At 45.3% G+C, this 17,321-nt stretch overlaps 1 protein-coding gene across 1 annotated transcript; it reads right to left on the reverse strand.

Moving 5' to 3' along the window:
• Window positions 1-1,657: 1,657 nt before the first annotated feature.
• On the reverse strand, window positions 1,658-8,387 carry SLITRK1 (SLIT and NTRK like family member 1). Its single transcript, XM_028728283.2, has 2 exons — window positions 7,772-8,387; window positions 1,658-7,085 (listed from the first exon to the last, which is right to left on the reverse strand). The coding sequence occupies exon 2, from the start codon at window positions 6,025-6,027 to the stop codon at window positions 3,952-3,954; it is 2,076 nt and encodes a 691-aa protein (XP_028584116.1). The 5' UTR covers window positions 6,028-7,085; window positions 7,772-8,387; the 3' UTR covers window positions 1,658-3,951.
• Between the last annotated feature and the right edge of the window lie 8,934 nt (window positions 8,388-17,321).

Below are 17,321 nucleotides of genomic sequence, written 5' to 3' on the forward strand. Positions count from 1 at the left end.
CAAAAAGGAACCTCTAATTCATATCTTAGTCAATTCAAATTGTAACATTGCACAGAATAAATTCCATTCAGCTTTCTAATAAATACGCATGTGAGATGCCCATATACATTCAAGCATACATTCCTATGGCAACAGATGAAGTTATGGCCTATTCTTAGCTTCACAGTATCACAGAAAACACTCCGTTTCAAGCTATGGAAGTAAATAAGCAATCTCTTTTTCCTCCTTGCTTTTGTACCTGGTATTACTGAAATCTCTTTTAAGTTTGACGAATTGAAGACTGATTCAACTGGAAGCAGCATCCTTCACATTGCAAACACAATATTTATAGCTTCATGGTGGCTCTTAACAGTTGAAACACAAAAGACTGTGCAACATGTATGCATACATAAATGACTAATCAGGTTGTGGCACTTATATCGTATGTTCCCAGTTGCATAAATATTATGGAGGCAGTTATACTTTATCAGGATGAATAAAACATTTTGTGGGATTGAATAATTGATGTGAATGAGATCTATTGAAATATCTCCCTTCATTACTCATTTGCTGGAATTATTCCATATATCTGCCTCCTGTTATAATTTTATACACGTTCCACAGATGTGTTGACCATATATGGCAAAAGAAAAGAAAAACCATCTTGAGAAAATCCAAAAAAAATATTTATGGCATTTTGCAAATTAGCCACCCATGAGTTTTGGTATTTAGAGTTTCACTTAAGTGCCCTTAAAAAAGAGTGTAAGAACTTCAAAAGTCAATTATAGAACAAGCAGATTCTGAACCACAGAAAGCTCTATTTTTCTTCGGCTGATAATCTATATAATAACTTGGTGTTATTCATACTTTTTACTGAAAATAGTCAGCATATGCTACAGGATGATTAAAATACATTATACCTGTAGGGTTTTTTTTAATTAACTTATAATTAGAAGAGATGAACCCGTGCTTATGATGCTTCATTTCATTTTAGGCATAAAAGAGGAAGAGATAAATACAACGTAATGCTGTTGTCATGTAACATTGCAAAGCAATTGGTACCCTGTTAAGTTTTATAGTTCATAAAATTGTATGGATTAGATCTTATAAGAACTTCCCTCCATAAGCTGTGTTATTATTTTTACCTCCACTTCTACCTCTGCTGTATATTCATAGTTGGTTTGGTTGCTAAAACTCTAAGGTTGCTAGACAGCCATAGAGACTATATTTAAATTAAGAAAATGATTTCTTCATTAATAAAATAGTTTCTTACACATTTCTTTTTTAATCTGCTTAATTGATCTCTGGATGGGGTGAGGAAGGAGTGTTTGCTGAAGATTTGTTTTTTTAAGGAACAACTCACTGAAGCCAACTAATTACTATTTTTACCCCTCTCACCCACAGAATATTCTGGATCAATAAAAAAATAATAATTGTGAAGGGTCTTTTTAAGTAGCCATAGTTTGTACAAAGCAGCAGGTATTTTTTTTATTACCAAAAAGTTATACAAACAATATGAAATAGCAAGACAAAGTTTAAGAAGTTCCCAAATGCTCTAGGTGTATCATTGAGTTCCCACCTCTGCAAAGGTCCTTGTACACTTCAGCTGAAGGTCCCCCCCCCAACTCAGTTTTGAGAACCTTGTTTCTCCTCTCTATGTCTTTCTCATCTTCCCCCCCCCAAACCACCTAAGCACAAAATGGACATATCATTATTACTGATTTGTGTTTCCTCTCTTCCCCTCTCTTGCCTTTTTAAACGCAGCTTCCCCATCTGTTCTTTCTGAAGTTGTGCTTAGTCCCTTCCAGTGTTTTCCTCTTTAAAAGGATTCTCTGCCTGCAGAAAGCCAGGAGCAACGTGACTGAAATCTTTCATTTCTCCACTGGGACTTCAGCTAGGAAGCTGCAATTGATTTGCAGGGGGGCTTTCTGCCTCTGCTTGTATTATCTAGTTAAGGGCCAGCCTACTGTGCAAGGGAAATCAAAGTAGATGGAGTTGAAGTCGAATGGCAGAAAGGAGAGAGATTTATTACAAGTCTGAAAGGTGCAGATCTGGAGGGAGAGGGGCTGGGGTTAGGAATTTCCACCACTAATTAGTTTGAGGCGGTTTCAACTGCCCCCCCCATCTCCATCCCTAACAGATGCTGATGCCCAATTGCCACCAGCATCCTAGCCTGCCAATCATCGGGTTTAAAGAATTGCTGCCCAATGAAGCCTGGTCACCGTATCGTATTAATGAGAGAGATCTAAGGCAGAGTCAATTAAATCAAATTCCCACCCACCTCCCTAGTCTATCTGCAGTGTGCAGCCACAGCAGCAGTATTGGCACCAAAGGCATCCCCAGTATTAATAAAGGTTTTCAGTGCTGCATTCAAGGCAGGGGGGAGGAAGGGGGAGGCAGCAAGAATTGCCGAGTGAAATTGACATGGTTAAGAACCAGAGAGAAACACACTGCAGCTTTCACACTGGAGTGAAAGCAAAGAGGCTTTTTTCATTTATTCCCCCCCCCCAACTTTTTTAAAAATGAAAAGGGTGGGAATCCCACTTGCGTTCAGAAAGTGATAGTGGGGGGGGGGGGGTTTAAAAAAACTGGAATGACTCGAGCTTTGAAAACATTTTCACTTTAATACTGAAAAAATATGCCATTATAAAATCCTCGAATATAATTAATTAAGTCTCGCTTGCTTTCTCCTCAGCTCAGGTTTTTTTCTCCCTCCAGTTTTTAAGAGTGTGATTTACAAGAGCAGGAAAAAAAAAATCTTACTCCCATTCAACTTTGCAGCTTAAGCACTCAAGTGGCATTAATTGAACATGCTTAACTGCTTGGGATGTCTTTGTTTTTTTAAAAAATAGTTTAACACTTTTAATCATCAGAGAAAATGCTGAGGGTATTATTTTTTTTTTTTTTTTACATTCAGATGGAAAGGCATTATTGGAGATGTTAATTTCCAAAGGAAACTCAAAAATAACCAGAAGCAAACTGGCCCCCTCCTCCCTCCCCCAAACAGAGAGAAAATCCACCCAACAAAGTAATTCATTTTCCTACACCCCCAAACGCAAAACCTGAAACCCATGAGAGTATAGCCATGCAAACATGTCTTAAATAAAATCTTTACATTTTTTCCTTGTTTGTTTCACAGTAAAAGGACGATCTCTACTGCCTAGCAATCACACAAAAATAATGGCAAAATGGCACTTTTTATTCTTATTATACTGTATTTTTTTTTATATAGAAAGTTTGATATGATGGAACTTATCAGGTAAGAGGGAGGACGAGGTGAACTGGACGCTGCTTCCATTGGGGGCTGAAGCGTCCCTGGGTGGTTTGTATCCATGCGAACCATGCAGCAACTTGGGTTTGTTTGTCTGTTTAGATCAGAGTCATTTATTTACAATACATTCATGCCTTCGTGCAACTGGACACTCTTGCTTTGTTTGCAATGGGGAGGGCGCCAGGGGGAGCCCTCGTCTCCCCAGCACATACATACACACACAGGGCCCATAGATCCACCTGGTCATAGGTCACCTTGCAGGAGAGTGCATTCATATTTACTCTCTCTCTCTTTAACCCCTAAGTCGAGCCATCCTCTTTGACTGGAACTTTCTATCTTTCTTTCCTTGCCACTGGCTTTGCGGTGCACATTTTTTACACCAAGCACAGCCTCAAGTTGGAGGCTTGGCCAAAGGGGGGGGGAGCAGGCCTCCACTCACAGCATTTCTCCCCAGTTTGGTGAGTGAGTGGGTAGTTGTTTTTTCACCAGAAGGTAGCTTTAAGGTGGGCAAAGCCCCATCCCATGTTGTGGTCCATTCACATCAGCGGACGAGACAGCAATGCACAGATCAGGAAAAGGGAGCTTTGAGCCACCGGAGGGAAGTTGAGGTTGCTAGCTGCTGAACTTGAACTGATTGCCCATAATATGATTTAAAATTTTAATGGTTTTTTTTTGTTTTTGTATTTCCCCAGTCTGTTGTCTCAGTCTGATAGGGAGTGAGAGCCACAGTCGTATACTCGATGGGCTCCATCTGCATTGTAGGGTCCATTATGCCAGTAGGAGGAGTCGCAGACTGTCTGTAAGGAGTTGATCTCTGAGGCTGAGGAGTTGGCATCCCTCCTCTTTGAGCGCTTCCGGTTCCTCAAGATAAAGACCAGCATGCCCACCACTGTGAATGCAGAGGTGACGAAGACCAGCAAAAGGCCAGGCACCAGCACCGAGATGGAGACCCTGCTAGTCTCCAGGTAGGAGTTGGAATGTGTCCCAGTCTCGGCCAAGCCAGTGCTGTTCTTATGGGAGGAAGTCAAGGTGGGCAAGACCTTGAGTTGAGGGCAAATGGCCTCATTGGAGAGGGATTCAAAGTCCTCCTTGAAGAATTCTTCTGGAGTCTCACATCTCAAGTCACTCATCATCACCTTGGGTCGCAACATCTCCACCCACTGTTTGAAAGGGACAATGGGGCACTTACAGTCCCATGGGTTGTCATGCAGGTCTATTTGGGTGATGGAGGTGAGCTGGTCCAGCACCCCTGCCACTGGCAGGTAAGGGAAATAGTTGTTGTGGATGCTGAGTTTGGAGAGGGAGACCCCAGCAAAGACATCAACAGGGAGGGACCTCAGAAGGTTGTTATTCAAGATGAGAACCCTCAGCTTGGGCATGGCATTAAATGTCCCTGGCATGATGAGCTGGATGACATTAAATTCCATGTTTAGGTATTCCAGGTTCTGCAATCCATTGAACTTCTCCCGGGAGAGTGTGTCCAAATAATTATTGTCCATGTAGAGCCACACCAGCTCCAAAAGGTTCTTGAAGGTGTTGTTCTCCATGGTGGCGATGTTGTTGTTGCCCAAGTCCAACAGGTTGAGTTTGCGGTAATCCACAAAATGGGATTTTCGAATGGTGTGGATTTTGTTGCCCCTCAAGAAGAGCTCGTGCACGCTGGACGGCTTGGGTTTCAGATCCACCAGGCTGCTGACGTTGCCATCGTTGCAATTCACCTTGAATCCTCCTGGGATCTGGTGGCAGACGCAGGTGGCAGGACAAGGTGTGCTGCTGGAGGACTTGCCTTTCACGTTGATGGTCGAGCTGGCAGCCGTAGGTCTAGTCTTAATCTGCCAGTTCACCGGGATCTTTGTACCCCCGTGAGGAGCAGAGCCCGGGGTGGCAGGGTCTTCCTTGCCATGGATCTTAAAGGGGGTCGGGATGGGCCCGGGATCGCACGTCTCCTCCTCCGCCGGAGGAGCAGCCAGGCTGGAATCCACTCGGTTTTTCCTGCACAGCTCCTGCTCCGTGGTCTCGTTTAGATCCTTGCCCTGCAACCTCGTAGGGGCTTCACAAATCACCCGGCCGATCAGGGCGTTCTTGGGGATGTTCTCCAGCCATTCTTTCAACGAGAGCAGGTCGCACGTGCAGTCCCAAGGGTTATCCTCCAGCAGAATCTCAGCAATGCCCGGGATCTGCTCCAGCACGTCCTCGTAAGGCAAGGTTTTCAGGCGGTTGCCCCGCAGGTCAAGGTGGGTGATGGGCACGTACTGGAACACGTTGGCAGGCAAAACGCTGATGAGGTTGTCGTTTAAAATCAGCACCTCCAACTTGTTTAAGTCCCGAAAGGCCCCCGGGTCAATATCCCTCAATAAATTAAAATCAGCCTGGAGGTATTCCAGATCGTCCAAGCCCAGGAAGGTCTGCTTGCGAAACGATTTGATCTTGTTGTTGTTGATGTGCAGCCGCTTCACCAGCTGCAGCCCCAGGAAAGCCCCCGGCACGATCTCGTGCAAGCCGTTGTTTTCCATGTGCAAGCTGACTGCATTGTAAAAGTTAGCGAACTCATTGGGGAAAAGGCGAGTGAGGGAATTGCCGTGCAGGAACAAATGGTAGAACTGGGAAGTGGGGGCCGAGAAGCGTTGCAGGCTGGTGAAGCCTTTCTTCTCGCAGTCGACGTGCAAGTCGCCCTCGATCTCGGTGCACAAGCAGATCTTCTCTTTGCAAACGTCCCCTGTAACATTCCCGGCAGCGAAACAAAGAGACGTCTCCAGCAGCAGAATCCAAAGCAGCATTTTTAAACCGAGCGAGTCATCCCCGAGCTGGAGCACACAGAGGAAACGGCAAGGCGGAAATTCTCCCCTCTCACGCCGTCAAGTTCCTTCCAGGCATGGAGTGTCCGAACCGATGCCAAAAAAAAAAGAGGGGGAGGGGGAGGATAGGGGGCAAAAGCCAGAAAAACAGAAAGAGAGAGAGAGAGAGAGAGAGAGTGCTGGGTAGGGAGGAATGAAATGGGGAGGGGAGAGAATCGGAGGATGTGGGGGGCGCTGCCTGGTCTCCTCTTAGCCCTCTCTCCCCCCCAAAACACTGCAACAGCCCGGACTCCAGTCAGCGATCATATCCACAAACTATCCAGGCACGTACTGCGAGGCACAGGAAGGGGGGGAAGTAGAAGACCCCCCTTCATAACCTCCACCCTCAGAGGGGGGCCCCCCGCCCCCAAAGAAGAAGAAAGCGAAGTCGATCTCCGGCCGCCTCGGCGTTAAGGAACGATCTGGCTAGCAATTGGCAGCAGCAGCCGCTGCATAGGCAGGAGGAGCGCGGAGGAGCCGGGAGCGCAGCGGCAGGAGCGGCCCGTGTGCATGGCTTTGGCTTCGGACTGACCTTGCTTTTTTCTCTCTCGTGCAAAGCCGGCCTCCGGGATCCCTGCTGCTGTTGCTGCCGTCGCCGCTGGATGCCCAGGAGACCCCACTCTGGGTGCTGTCCAGTCCCCCTTGGTGCTGAAATCACGCCCCAGCCTAACGACTGGCTGCCGAACCAATGGCGCTGCAAAAATTCTGCAATCGCTGCGTTTTTGGTCTGTCCATTTCTCCCCCTTACCGCGTTCCCTCGCGTTCACTCTCTCTCTCTCTCTCTCTCTCTCTCTCTCTCTCTCGGCTTCTCCTGTCTTCCCCTGCGCGCTCGCTCTCTCCTCCCCCCTCTCCCGTCTTCCGAGCTGCACAGTTACTCACTCATTCACGCACATAAGGCAGGAGTTGCTAAGAGGTTCTGCTCTTTCCAGCCTGGTGCACTCGGAAAGATCTGACACCCTCTGCTGAGCCGCAGTGGCAAAAATCCATCTGCTGAGGGAATGCTGGAGAAAGAGGGGGCGCAGGGAGACGGGGTGGGGAGAGAGGAGCGGGGAGAGATGTAGAAAGAAAGAAAGAAAGAAAAATCAATCCAGGTCCAGGGCAAGCGTCAAAGAAATTCTGGCCCTCTCTTCTAAGGGCTCCTTCCTAAATGGATTCTTTCATGTCTGCCTTTTAATACTGGAAAGTTGAACATTTCCTGTTTCGCTCTCCATCTGCCCGCCAGGCGGGCGTCACACCTGGATCCGATGTTCTTTCTCTCTGGGAAAGGGCAGGGGAGAGCCGGAGAGAGCCTCCGCTATGCTCCCAGCGTGGCTTGACTCGAATTAGTGTCAGGGTGTCAAGCGACTAGCGATCGGAGGTAATTATGCCGCACGCCATTTTTTCAATGCATTGCTTCCTCCCTCCCTGCAGCAGAGAGGTTGTCACGCTGCATTTGGCATCTTTGTGGCGTCTTTCCTTCTTTCTTTTTCCGTCACCCTCTTCCTTTCTTTTTTTGGAGGGGCTGTTGCCGTGGAGCAATATTTCACAGAGATTCCGAGTTTCTTCCTGCACCTTAGGACCCTCTTCCCTTTTCGTCTAGAAGGGAAAGGGGAAAAATGATTTCCACCCCACAACTGACTTCTATGGAGGTTGCTGCTGTCCCCCTTTGCACTTAAAAAAAATATTTTTAAAAAATCACCTTGCTTACCTTATAGAATTCCGCCCGAAGTAGCGTCTTGCCTGTGTGTTGGTGTGAAAATACATATATTTTAAAAAGACTTTAAAAGTGTTGCCGGGGGCTTGTTCAAACCAGGGGTGTTTGCATAATCTGGAGAATTCTTTAAAAATAAAATAAAATACGATGTCCTCAATTAAATAACCAGTTGCATCTCTGATGGTGCATAGAGGAATCCCAGTTCCCGAATCGCTTTGCGCCAAAGGAGACCCGGGGCTGCTGTGCTAACATGCCTTCCCGTCCGCGGCTGGATCCTCTCCCGGGTTTTGCGCATCTGCCGTCCCATAATTGCGTTGGCTCCATTGGTGAACTTTGCATCCAACTGGCAGGACCGGTGCGGTGGCGGTGGTGATGGAGATGCAGAGAATCCGAAAGATGGGGTGGGGAGATGCAGGGTCTGTGGATGAGGAAAGGCTCAGGGAGCCATCAGAATCCTTCCTCCCTGTCGAGCTGAGCCTTTCTGAGCGGTACTTCAAGTCAGACGCCCACCACCCTTTAGCTCACCAGAATGCATTTTCCAATAGGACTGCCTGACACCATTCCAAACTAGAGTCGATGTGGGAGGAAACATGAAATTAGGAACGACAAGGAGACGGGCAAGAGCTCCCCCCTCCCCCAGCCCCCTGCAAATAAACAAGCCGTTCCCTCTCCCCACCCCCCAAAAAATAAAGAAAACCAGGCAAAGAAGGGATCACTGCATGTAAATGAGACCATTAAAGCAGCATTAAATAAAGAGAAGAGAATCTGGCGTCGCGGTAAGGCCATCAAGTCATTTTCTTTGCTCGCCATAATTTATCTGACTTCGTTTCAGTGCTCTCGAGTCTGGATAAGGGTTTGGCTTGGTATGGGTTATTTTATTTTATTTTATTTTTGGAGGGGGTGGGAGGGTATATTTACTTTTCCAGAGAGGTTTAGACAAAAGACGCTCAGGAAACCTATGGAAAGCTTAGAGGGGTGTAAGATGGGTGGGGTGAGGGGGAAGCCTGAATAAAGAACTTTGAAAGGGGGGCAGAAAGGGAGATGGGAGCCAAGAGGGCATTAAACACGCACCACACAAACAGAGGCAAGGGGAGGCACCATGGTTTGCCTGAGCTAAATCCCTGAGCTATTTGACTTTTCTCTAGCAGTCTTGCTGGGGGGCTTTGCTACAATGCTGAGACCAGGGAAAGAGCATGAGGTTCCATAGAGTTATGGAATCATAGAACTGTAGAGTTGGAAGGGACCCTGATGGTCATCTAGTCCAACCCCCGCAATGCAGGAATCTCAAGTAAAGCATCCATGACAGGTGGCCATCATCAACTTCTTTAAAACTTTGAGTAAAGGAGAGTCCACCACCTTCTGAGGGAATGCACATGTCCACGTGAGAGTGAGAGCCAGTGCTGGCCTGCCCACAAAACACACTGAGGTAGCTGCCTTGGATGACATCTCCCCCCCCCCCCATCCACTGCACTGGAGAGGAGGTGGTGGGGATGCAGCCAGACAGCAACCTCCATGCTTCACACTTAGGAAAAGGTAAAGGGACCCCTGACCATTAGGTCCAGTCGCAGACGACTCTGGGGTTGCGGCACTCATCTCCCTTTATTGGCCAAGGGAGCCAGCATACAGCTTCCACGTCATGTGACCAGCATGACGAAGCTGCTTCTGGCGAATCAGAGCAGTGCACAGAAACGCCGTTTACCTTCCCGCCGGAGTGGTACCTATTTATCTACTTGCACTTTGACGTGCTTTCGAACTGCTAGGTTGGCAGGAGCTGGGACAGAGCAACAGGAGCTCACCGCATCATTGGGATTCAAACCGCCAACCTTCTGATCAGCAAGTCCTAGGCTCTGTGGTTTAACCCATAGGGCCACCCGCGTCCCTTCACACTTACAAAGGAGCAAATCCCATTGAGCTCAGTAGGGGTGGCCCAATCTGTTTTGCCACCAACACCACAGGAAAACTTCAGTGCCACCAGTAGCAAACTAGCAAAGTGAGAAGAGAAATCTATTGAATCAGGAAAGGGATTTGACTGTCTTCATTGTGGAATAATGGGCCCTCGTTTAGGTGGCTTTAAAAACAGGCAACCTCAGGGAGAACGATCAACAGCAGTTTGCTTTTAGCCATGGTGATCAAAAGAAACCCACCTAAATATATCTACACACACCTGTATAAATCAGGACAAACCTCCATGCATCTGATGAAGTAGATAGGAGTCCACGAAAGGTTATGCAGTACTGATGTACTAGCCTAGGTGTACTAGCCTAGGGATGAAAATATTAATAATATTCTGTTTATACTCCAGATATAAACTCCCACAGACATCTGATTGACCAAAACATTGGAAACAAAGAGAGATTTTCAGTGTTATATATATCTCAATAGAGATCAATGAACAAGTGGATCCTCATCTATTACAGCAAATATATTCTTATATCTGCTCTGGTTGAACTGGAAATAGAGTTTGTGATCAAATACATACTAAGTTGGGTAGAATTATGTCTGAATCCCATAGAAATCAACAGGACAAGTTAGACATGACTTAACTCCCTTTGATTTCAATGGGAGCCTAGTTCAGTTTTCTTAGTCTGGATCCAACCCATTATATGCAGGTGCCAGGTAGTCAGTTTGGAAGAATCCTTAAAATATAAAAGGAACCTGCTCAAAATAACCTCAAGAAGGTGATCAAATTTGACCAAGAACGAGCACTGCTTTCCTTCCAAACTCAGCATTAACTTTGGTGCCAGAATGAATTTCAGTGGCTCCATAAAACGCCATTGTTATAACAATTCTAGACTACCGAAAATTAGCAGTTGTGATCAATATACAATATAGTGCTGCACTTTTACTAATTTGACCTTTTTGCTGAGTAAATTCCTTTCCCTGTCTTGACACATTTGACGCTGGAAACCAGAAGGGCAATGAGGCAGCCAACAAGTTATAGAACAGAATATTAAATTGATCAAAGCATTTTCAGCACAGCACCCTTAGTGGGCACATGGTAGGTAAAAATTCATGCTGCCCTTTTCTCACATAAGTATTAATACATTGAGAAAGGATTTCTCAATTTAAAAGCTGCAGTAATGTGACAAAGAACTGCAGACAGGCATAGATCTAGTACTTTTTCCACAGAACACTGGTTTCTTTTTAAAACTTGCATAACACTTTTCTTCCTAGGCTGTTCAGCTGGAGGCAAAGCAAGCAGCTAAGTACAGTCTGGGAAAAGATTTGTTTTTTCACTTAAGCAATGTGCATAGCTCATTCTGATCTAGACAATAGTATGAGTTTTTTTGGGCAAGGTAGAACCCTATCTTGCCCTTTAAGGGAGGTGGGGAGCTGGGACAAGGCTTTAGAAGTGGTGGCACCCAGGTTGCAGATTTAAGCACTGGTGGAAATCTAGCCTTCTAGCATGAAACAAGGGCCATCTTTCTATCAGTCCAAGCCCTGGTCCTCGGTGATGGGGCTGGTGGAGCGATGGGACCACTTCCACTTCTACTTCCACTTCCACTTCCACAGCTAACCTGCTTGCACTGGCCAGGGCAAAAGGTAAGGGGACAGACTCTATCAGCTCCCAGGCTGACACAGTGCTGAGACCCATATTTGACCCACTGCCATCATGTGATGGCAGCAGAATCAGCACAGCATCCAGCTCCACCCCTTCCCAGTCAAGGAAAGCTCCACTTAGGGAATCCTATTGGCTATCAGTGGCAGAAATGTCTTCCATCCACCCACTATTTGGCTCCCCGATCTGGTGAGAGTGGCCCACAGAACTAGGCAAAGTTTAGGGGAGGGACACCTCTGCCTCCTCCCATCCTCCAGATTTGGGAACATGGTAGCTCCTATAGAGGTCTTTAGTTAAAGTAACCCGGTCCAACTTCAGGTGGGTAGCTCCAAGGATCTTCACGAGTTTGCTTTTTCCAAAGAAGGTCCACCCACACAAAAGATACTGTCTTATTGGGGGCAGATTGCCAGCAGCAGGAATGATAGATGGGAACATAAAAGCATTATTTAATGTTAATAATATCACTGTGGTTGGAGATATTGTTGAGTGAAGTGATCCTGATAATGTCTATGCCAGGGGTCAGCAAACCTTTTCAGCAGGGGGCCGGTCCACTGTCCCTCAGACCTTGTAGGGGGCCGGACTATATTTTTGGAGAGAAAAAGAACAAATTCCTACCCCCACAAATAACCCAGAGATGCATTTTAAATAAAAGGGCACATTCTACTCATGTAAAAATATGCTGATTCTCAGACCATCCGCGGGCCGGATTCAGAAGGCGATTGGGCTGGATCCAGCCCCCAGGCCTTAGTTTGCCTACCCATGGTCTATGCTATCCCTGCAGCTCTCATTAAGCGAAGTCTGGCTCCTCCCCTCAAGCACTGTGATTGGATGATGTTGGGTGAGTGCGGTCATGTTAGCATTCCTCCACATTCCCTCTGCTCCTCTCCCCTCCCTGGTGTTCTCCTAATATGGTGTTGGAGACACTCTGCCTGGCTTTCTGGGAGACTGTTTCGGGGTACAGATCTGTACAAATCTCTGCAAATTGATTCAGGAAATCTAGATCTGTTCTGTAGTCATTTGTAGCTGCTTCGGGATACAAATTGTCCCGATTTGGCCAAATTTGGCGTACAGCCTTATATAACATATCTTATGGAAAGTCGCTCACATTTAGTACTGGTTAGAACACTGACCTTAATTTTAATTAGTTCAAGCTGCAGACAAGGGAAAGAGAGGAAAGGGAGAATAAATGGCCTGGATTGCTGCTTTATTAATCAAGCAGGGGTTTGATCTTATCCACCTCTGCAGTTTCAGGAGTTCTCTTCAACTTAGTTCTATTGGGATGGATTCAGATTACTTTTTCCTCATATTCTAATGTGACCTTTGTACAGGCACTGCGTGAAATTGCTTCTCTCCAGACAGTTCTACTGCATGATGGGTCCCAGTGCCACAATGCTTTTCACAAGATTAAAAAAAGAATTCCAATACCATGAGGACCTATCTGCCAAAGTCACAGTATGATGGGAAAGCAAATGATTTTCTGAATCCACCCTTACCTTCAGCTGGAGAGCTGAGTCATGCATTGATTCTCTAGTAATCCCTATAAAATGTGTTCAATATAGAAAAGTGCAGTTTCTAATAAAGAGGATCTGTGGTTCTTTAGCTTTGCTTCAGAGGCACTGGAGATATGTGGAGGAACTCTCAGGTAATGACTTCATTTAGTAAATATCAGTTAAAACATGGCCATCAGTAAGAGTTACATGGGCAGTAATCTTGACATGAACTCATATTGGTAGGGACCCACCACAGATAGAATCATAGAATTGTAGAGTTGGATCATAACAGATGGCCGTCCGACCTCTGCTTAAAATAGGGCAGGGATTGTGAGAGGCAAAACGTAAAGGGTGTCTCAGTCATCCAGGACTTTGTAAAAGATTTGATAAGACTCTATGAGTAGCACATGTCTTCCTTGTAGGAGACGGCAAATAAATACATCTTTAGTACCGTATTTTTTGCTCTATAGAACGCACCCGACCATAGGGCGCACCTTGTTTTAGAGGGGGAGAACAAGAAAAAAAAATCTCCCCCACTCTGCTCAGTGTCCCTTCAACGAAGCAGCAGGAGGAACGGAGCCCCTTCCATTTCTCCTCCCGCTTAGCTGAAGCGGCGCTGCGCAGCTCTCCCTCTCTGCTGAAGCCAGGAGAGTCTTGCTCTCCCGGCTTCAGCAAAAGGAACCTGAAGCCTCCAGAGTGCAGCGGGACTTCCCGCTGTGCTCCGGAGGCTTCAGGCAGCTATCCCTGAAGCCTTCAGAGCGCAGCATGAGTCTTGCTCTCCCAGCTTCAGCGATAGCAATGTGAAACCTCCAGAGTGCAGCAGGGTCTCCCACTGCCCTCCAGAGGCTTTGCGTTGCTTTCGCTGAAGCCTGGAGAGCTCTCCAGGCTTCAGCGAAAGCAGCGCAAAGCCTCCGGAGCGTGGAGGGAGCTCTCCCTCTGCACTTTGGAGGCTTCGCGTTGCTATCGCTGAAGCCAAGGACCCTGCATTCACTCCATAGGAAGCACACACATTTCCCCTTAATTTTTGGAGGGGGAAAAAGTGCGTCTTATAGAGCAAAAAATATGGAATGTGGTCTATCAGATTGCCTCTGAAAGCAAGAGACTCTCTGGGCTTCTGAGGATCCTTAGGAACAACCCAAAGAGAGGAAGCATCAGGATACCATATACATATACCCCAGGGTACCTGGAGCAGGGCTCAGTAGTATAGCATCTGCTTTGTATTTAATTCCCAGCATCTCTAGGTACGACTGGAAATGCCTCTTCTCTGGAACCCTGGAGAGCTACTGACAGTCCGTGTAGGAAAACGTGAACCAGGTGGTCTGACTCAGTATAAGGCAGTTGCCTACCTATATTCCTACGTAGGGATGTCATATTTCAAACAGTGGAAACCTGGACAGAAAAGTTGTTGAGCTTTTTAGGCAGAATCACTTTTGAAAATGCCGTTTTGGAGCAATTTTTATGGGAAAACGACAAAAAAACCAAAACACTGCCAACATGGGCTCCCCAGACATTTGCCTGATTTTTGCCTGGACACTGTTGCCGACTGCAGTATGCCGTATATGTCTGGGAAAATCCTATGTAAATGTGGAGTATCTCCCTTATACTACCCTTTATTGCAGGAAGAGTATCCGTGCCCACTTTTTCTGCCACCATATGATAGTTCTCTGCCTGCTCAGTATATTAAGAGACTGATAGAAATTCTGCATCCTTAAGTTATAAGGCCTTAAAGAGCACAACCAGAAACAAAACTGGAATAAATAATAGTTAATGTTCTCAGTCACCTGCATTTCAACAATCTGTTGAAGAATGGCTAGATGAACAGCTATTTTTGTCACAATTTACACTTTCAAAGGGCACAAAAGATGTGTTTAGGTACTCACAGGAAAGAAGTGGCAGGAAATCTATCTATTTATCTATATAAATCTACCTTTCTGTCTACACTCACGCAAAAGTGTGACAACTCGTGTGTGCAGTGTATGGATTTTAATCATTAGATATGTTATGTATTTCAATATAGGCCCAGACCCCATAAGGCAAGCAGATGCTGTTCTCAGTGCAACAGGGAATGGGAAATTTCATGCTTGACGAAGGGTTTGTTTACTAGTCATAATTCTTGTTGAGTTTTCAAAAGTAGAAGAGTTTTGTCTTTTTGGTAATCTGATTTGCATCGGAATGTGCAATTTAGATTTTATTATCACTCTATTGAGGTTATGGAAATCAATCCCTTTTGTGGGAAATTAATTTCATATGAATGCATATTTTTAAGTGGGAGAAGCTGAACTGTGAATTAAGGCTATTAAACTGCTCTTGTACAAACAGAATGACAAGGGTGATGTCAAGAATAAGCTTCTGTTGCTAAGACTGTGTATTTCCTCAACTCTCAAACCCAAGCCTGTAGAGATTTATAATTTCCTTCTGTGACCTAGCTGCCATCAGAGAGCTGACAGAAAGCAGAACTAAAGAGCTTATTGCTTAAAATTCACTTTCAAAGGAGAGGTTACTAGCATTCTGTTGCCTGACCAGCCTACATAACAGGGCTGGCTAACCTTTTTTTGGCCCACAGGCTGTATTCACCATTACTCAACACTCTGAGGATGGTATAGTCAGCCCTTGCCAGAGGCTCCCCTGAATCAAGGGAGAATTGACACCGCTTTGCTCATAAAATAATCAATCTGATGGCCAGGATAGGACAATTAGCATCAATATCAGGCCTTGGGCTAGGCAGAGAGCCTCAGTCCTTTGTGCCTACTTTATTCTTCTCCTTTTGCTGCTGCCACCAAAACCAGTGACCAGAAATACCTCCTTGAGGGAGTGAAGAAGGCTTCCAGGCCAAAGGTGAGGGATCCTTGGAGGAGGCAACAGTATAAAGGAATCATTCAGATGGTGGGATTCTGAAAAGCTTTCTGATCTGGACCCTAATATGCCCTGATATGCTGTTGTCTTGAAGAAATTGTTCTGCCACCCCCTGAAATGTATATTTTTCCCTAAAAATTTTCATCTCCCTCACCCCATATTTCCAAATACCAAAGCCAAATGCTGATGACAACATAAGCTTCAATTGCATGATTAATATCTCTTATTTATTTGGGTTTTTCAGGTGTCAAATGCTAAATCCCACCACAGCTGTTAACACCGCAGGTGCTAACATTACCACAAACACAGGGAGTGTTAAATAATGTTGCATGACGTGTGAAATGCCTGCTGATCCAAAAGATTGTAGCACATCACTTGTCAATCATAAAATGCTCTTAATTATGACTTGTCATCAAAGGCAAGTTGTCTCAGAAACTGTGGGGCAGGAAAGAAGGAAATGCGCAGGGGATCTTCCTTCCTTCCCCATTGGTTGTTTGCTTATGAGGCATTCATATTAAAATATATGCCAGTGGAGAAAAGGGGAGGGGATTCCTGTGCTTTTAAACTATTATACGAGGAACTTCATGGGACTAAACCAATGTCCAGACTTGAATATTCAAAAACTTTGCTTGCAGAAACTTACAGATGAATTGAAATATAATATTTACAGTCACATGCTTCATCTACCTTCCAAACAACTGTATTTTCCTCTTTCCAGAGCTCAGAGCTCAGCGTTCTGCATCTCAATTAGGCCATGCCTTGCAGCTCTTATGAGAGATTTCCACTTTTACTACCTTCTTCAGCTTTGCTGTCTTTCAAGCACAGAAACACTCCAACCCTCTATTCAACTTAGCAGTGTTCACAGTGGATTCTAAAAGACAGTCATCTTGCTTCACATAAAATGGAGTCTCTCCTTCACTAGATACCTTCCACGTGACCAGCATTAGCCAATCAACATGAGAACTACTAGAGAACTCTCTAGAATTCAGTTACCTGCTAATCAAATGTAAACATATAGTAATGCAAACAAGCATTTATAATTTCAGTGAATTAAAGCACTATGCTTAACATTCCTCTGGTAAGAAATGGGTTTGCTCACAAAGAGTCTAAAGGCCACAATCCTGTGCATACCTCCTTGGGCTGTAGCTTAGTGGTGGAGCATCTGCTTTGCACGCAGAAGGTCACAGGTTCAAGCCCTGGTATCTCCAGGCAGGGCTGGAAGGGAACACTGTGTAAAATCCTAGAGAATTGCTGCTAATGTAGACAATGTCAAACAAGATAGAAAATTGGTCTGGCTTGCTTCTTGTGTTCCAGTGAGTAAGTCACATTGAACTCAGCAGGACTTGCTTCTGAGTAAACTGACATAGGATTGAGCTGCACAATTTAAAGCCAAGTTATCTTAGTGGTTTATGGCCCACATTTTTTCAGCTGCTCCAACAACTCTTGAAACAGTTTTTATATTGATCTTTGCTCTTGATAGTAAGAGACGGCAACCAAAAAAAGTGTCACTGAAATGCAGTTTTAAATAATAGTTTGGAGGAGGTAGATTTAGTACTTGATAGATTAAAAAACAAACAAACCACAGACACATCAATATCATATGAAAGGCAGGAGGATGCAACATATACTATATATTAAATAG

Source organism: Podarcis muralis, chromosome 4 (genome assembly GCF_964188315.1).
Source record: "Podarcis muralis chromosome 4, rPodMur119.hap1.1, whole genome shotgun sequence".
Lineage (NCBI taxonomy): Eukaryota > Metazoa > Chordata > Lepidosauria > Squamata > Lacertidae > Podarcis > Podarcis muralis.

What these genes read in the sequence shown, in the direction of transcription:
- SLITRK1 (XM_028728283.2), bottom strand. Translation starts at nt 6,027, where the DNA reads ATGCTGCTTTGGATTCTGCTGCTGGAGACGTCTCTTTGTTTCGCTGCC.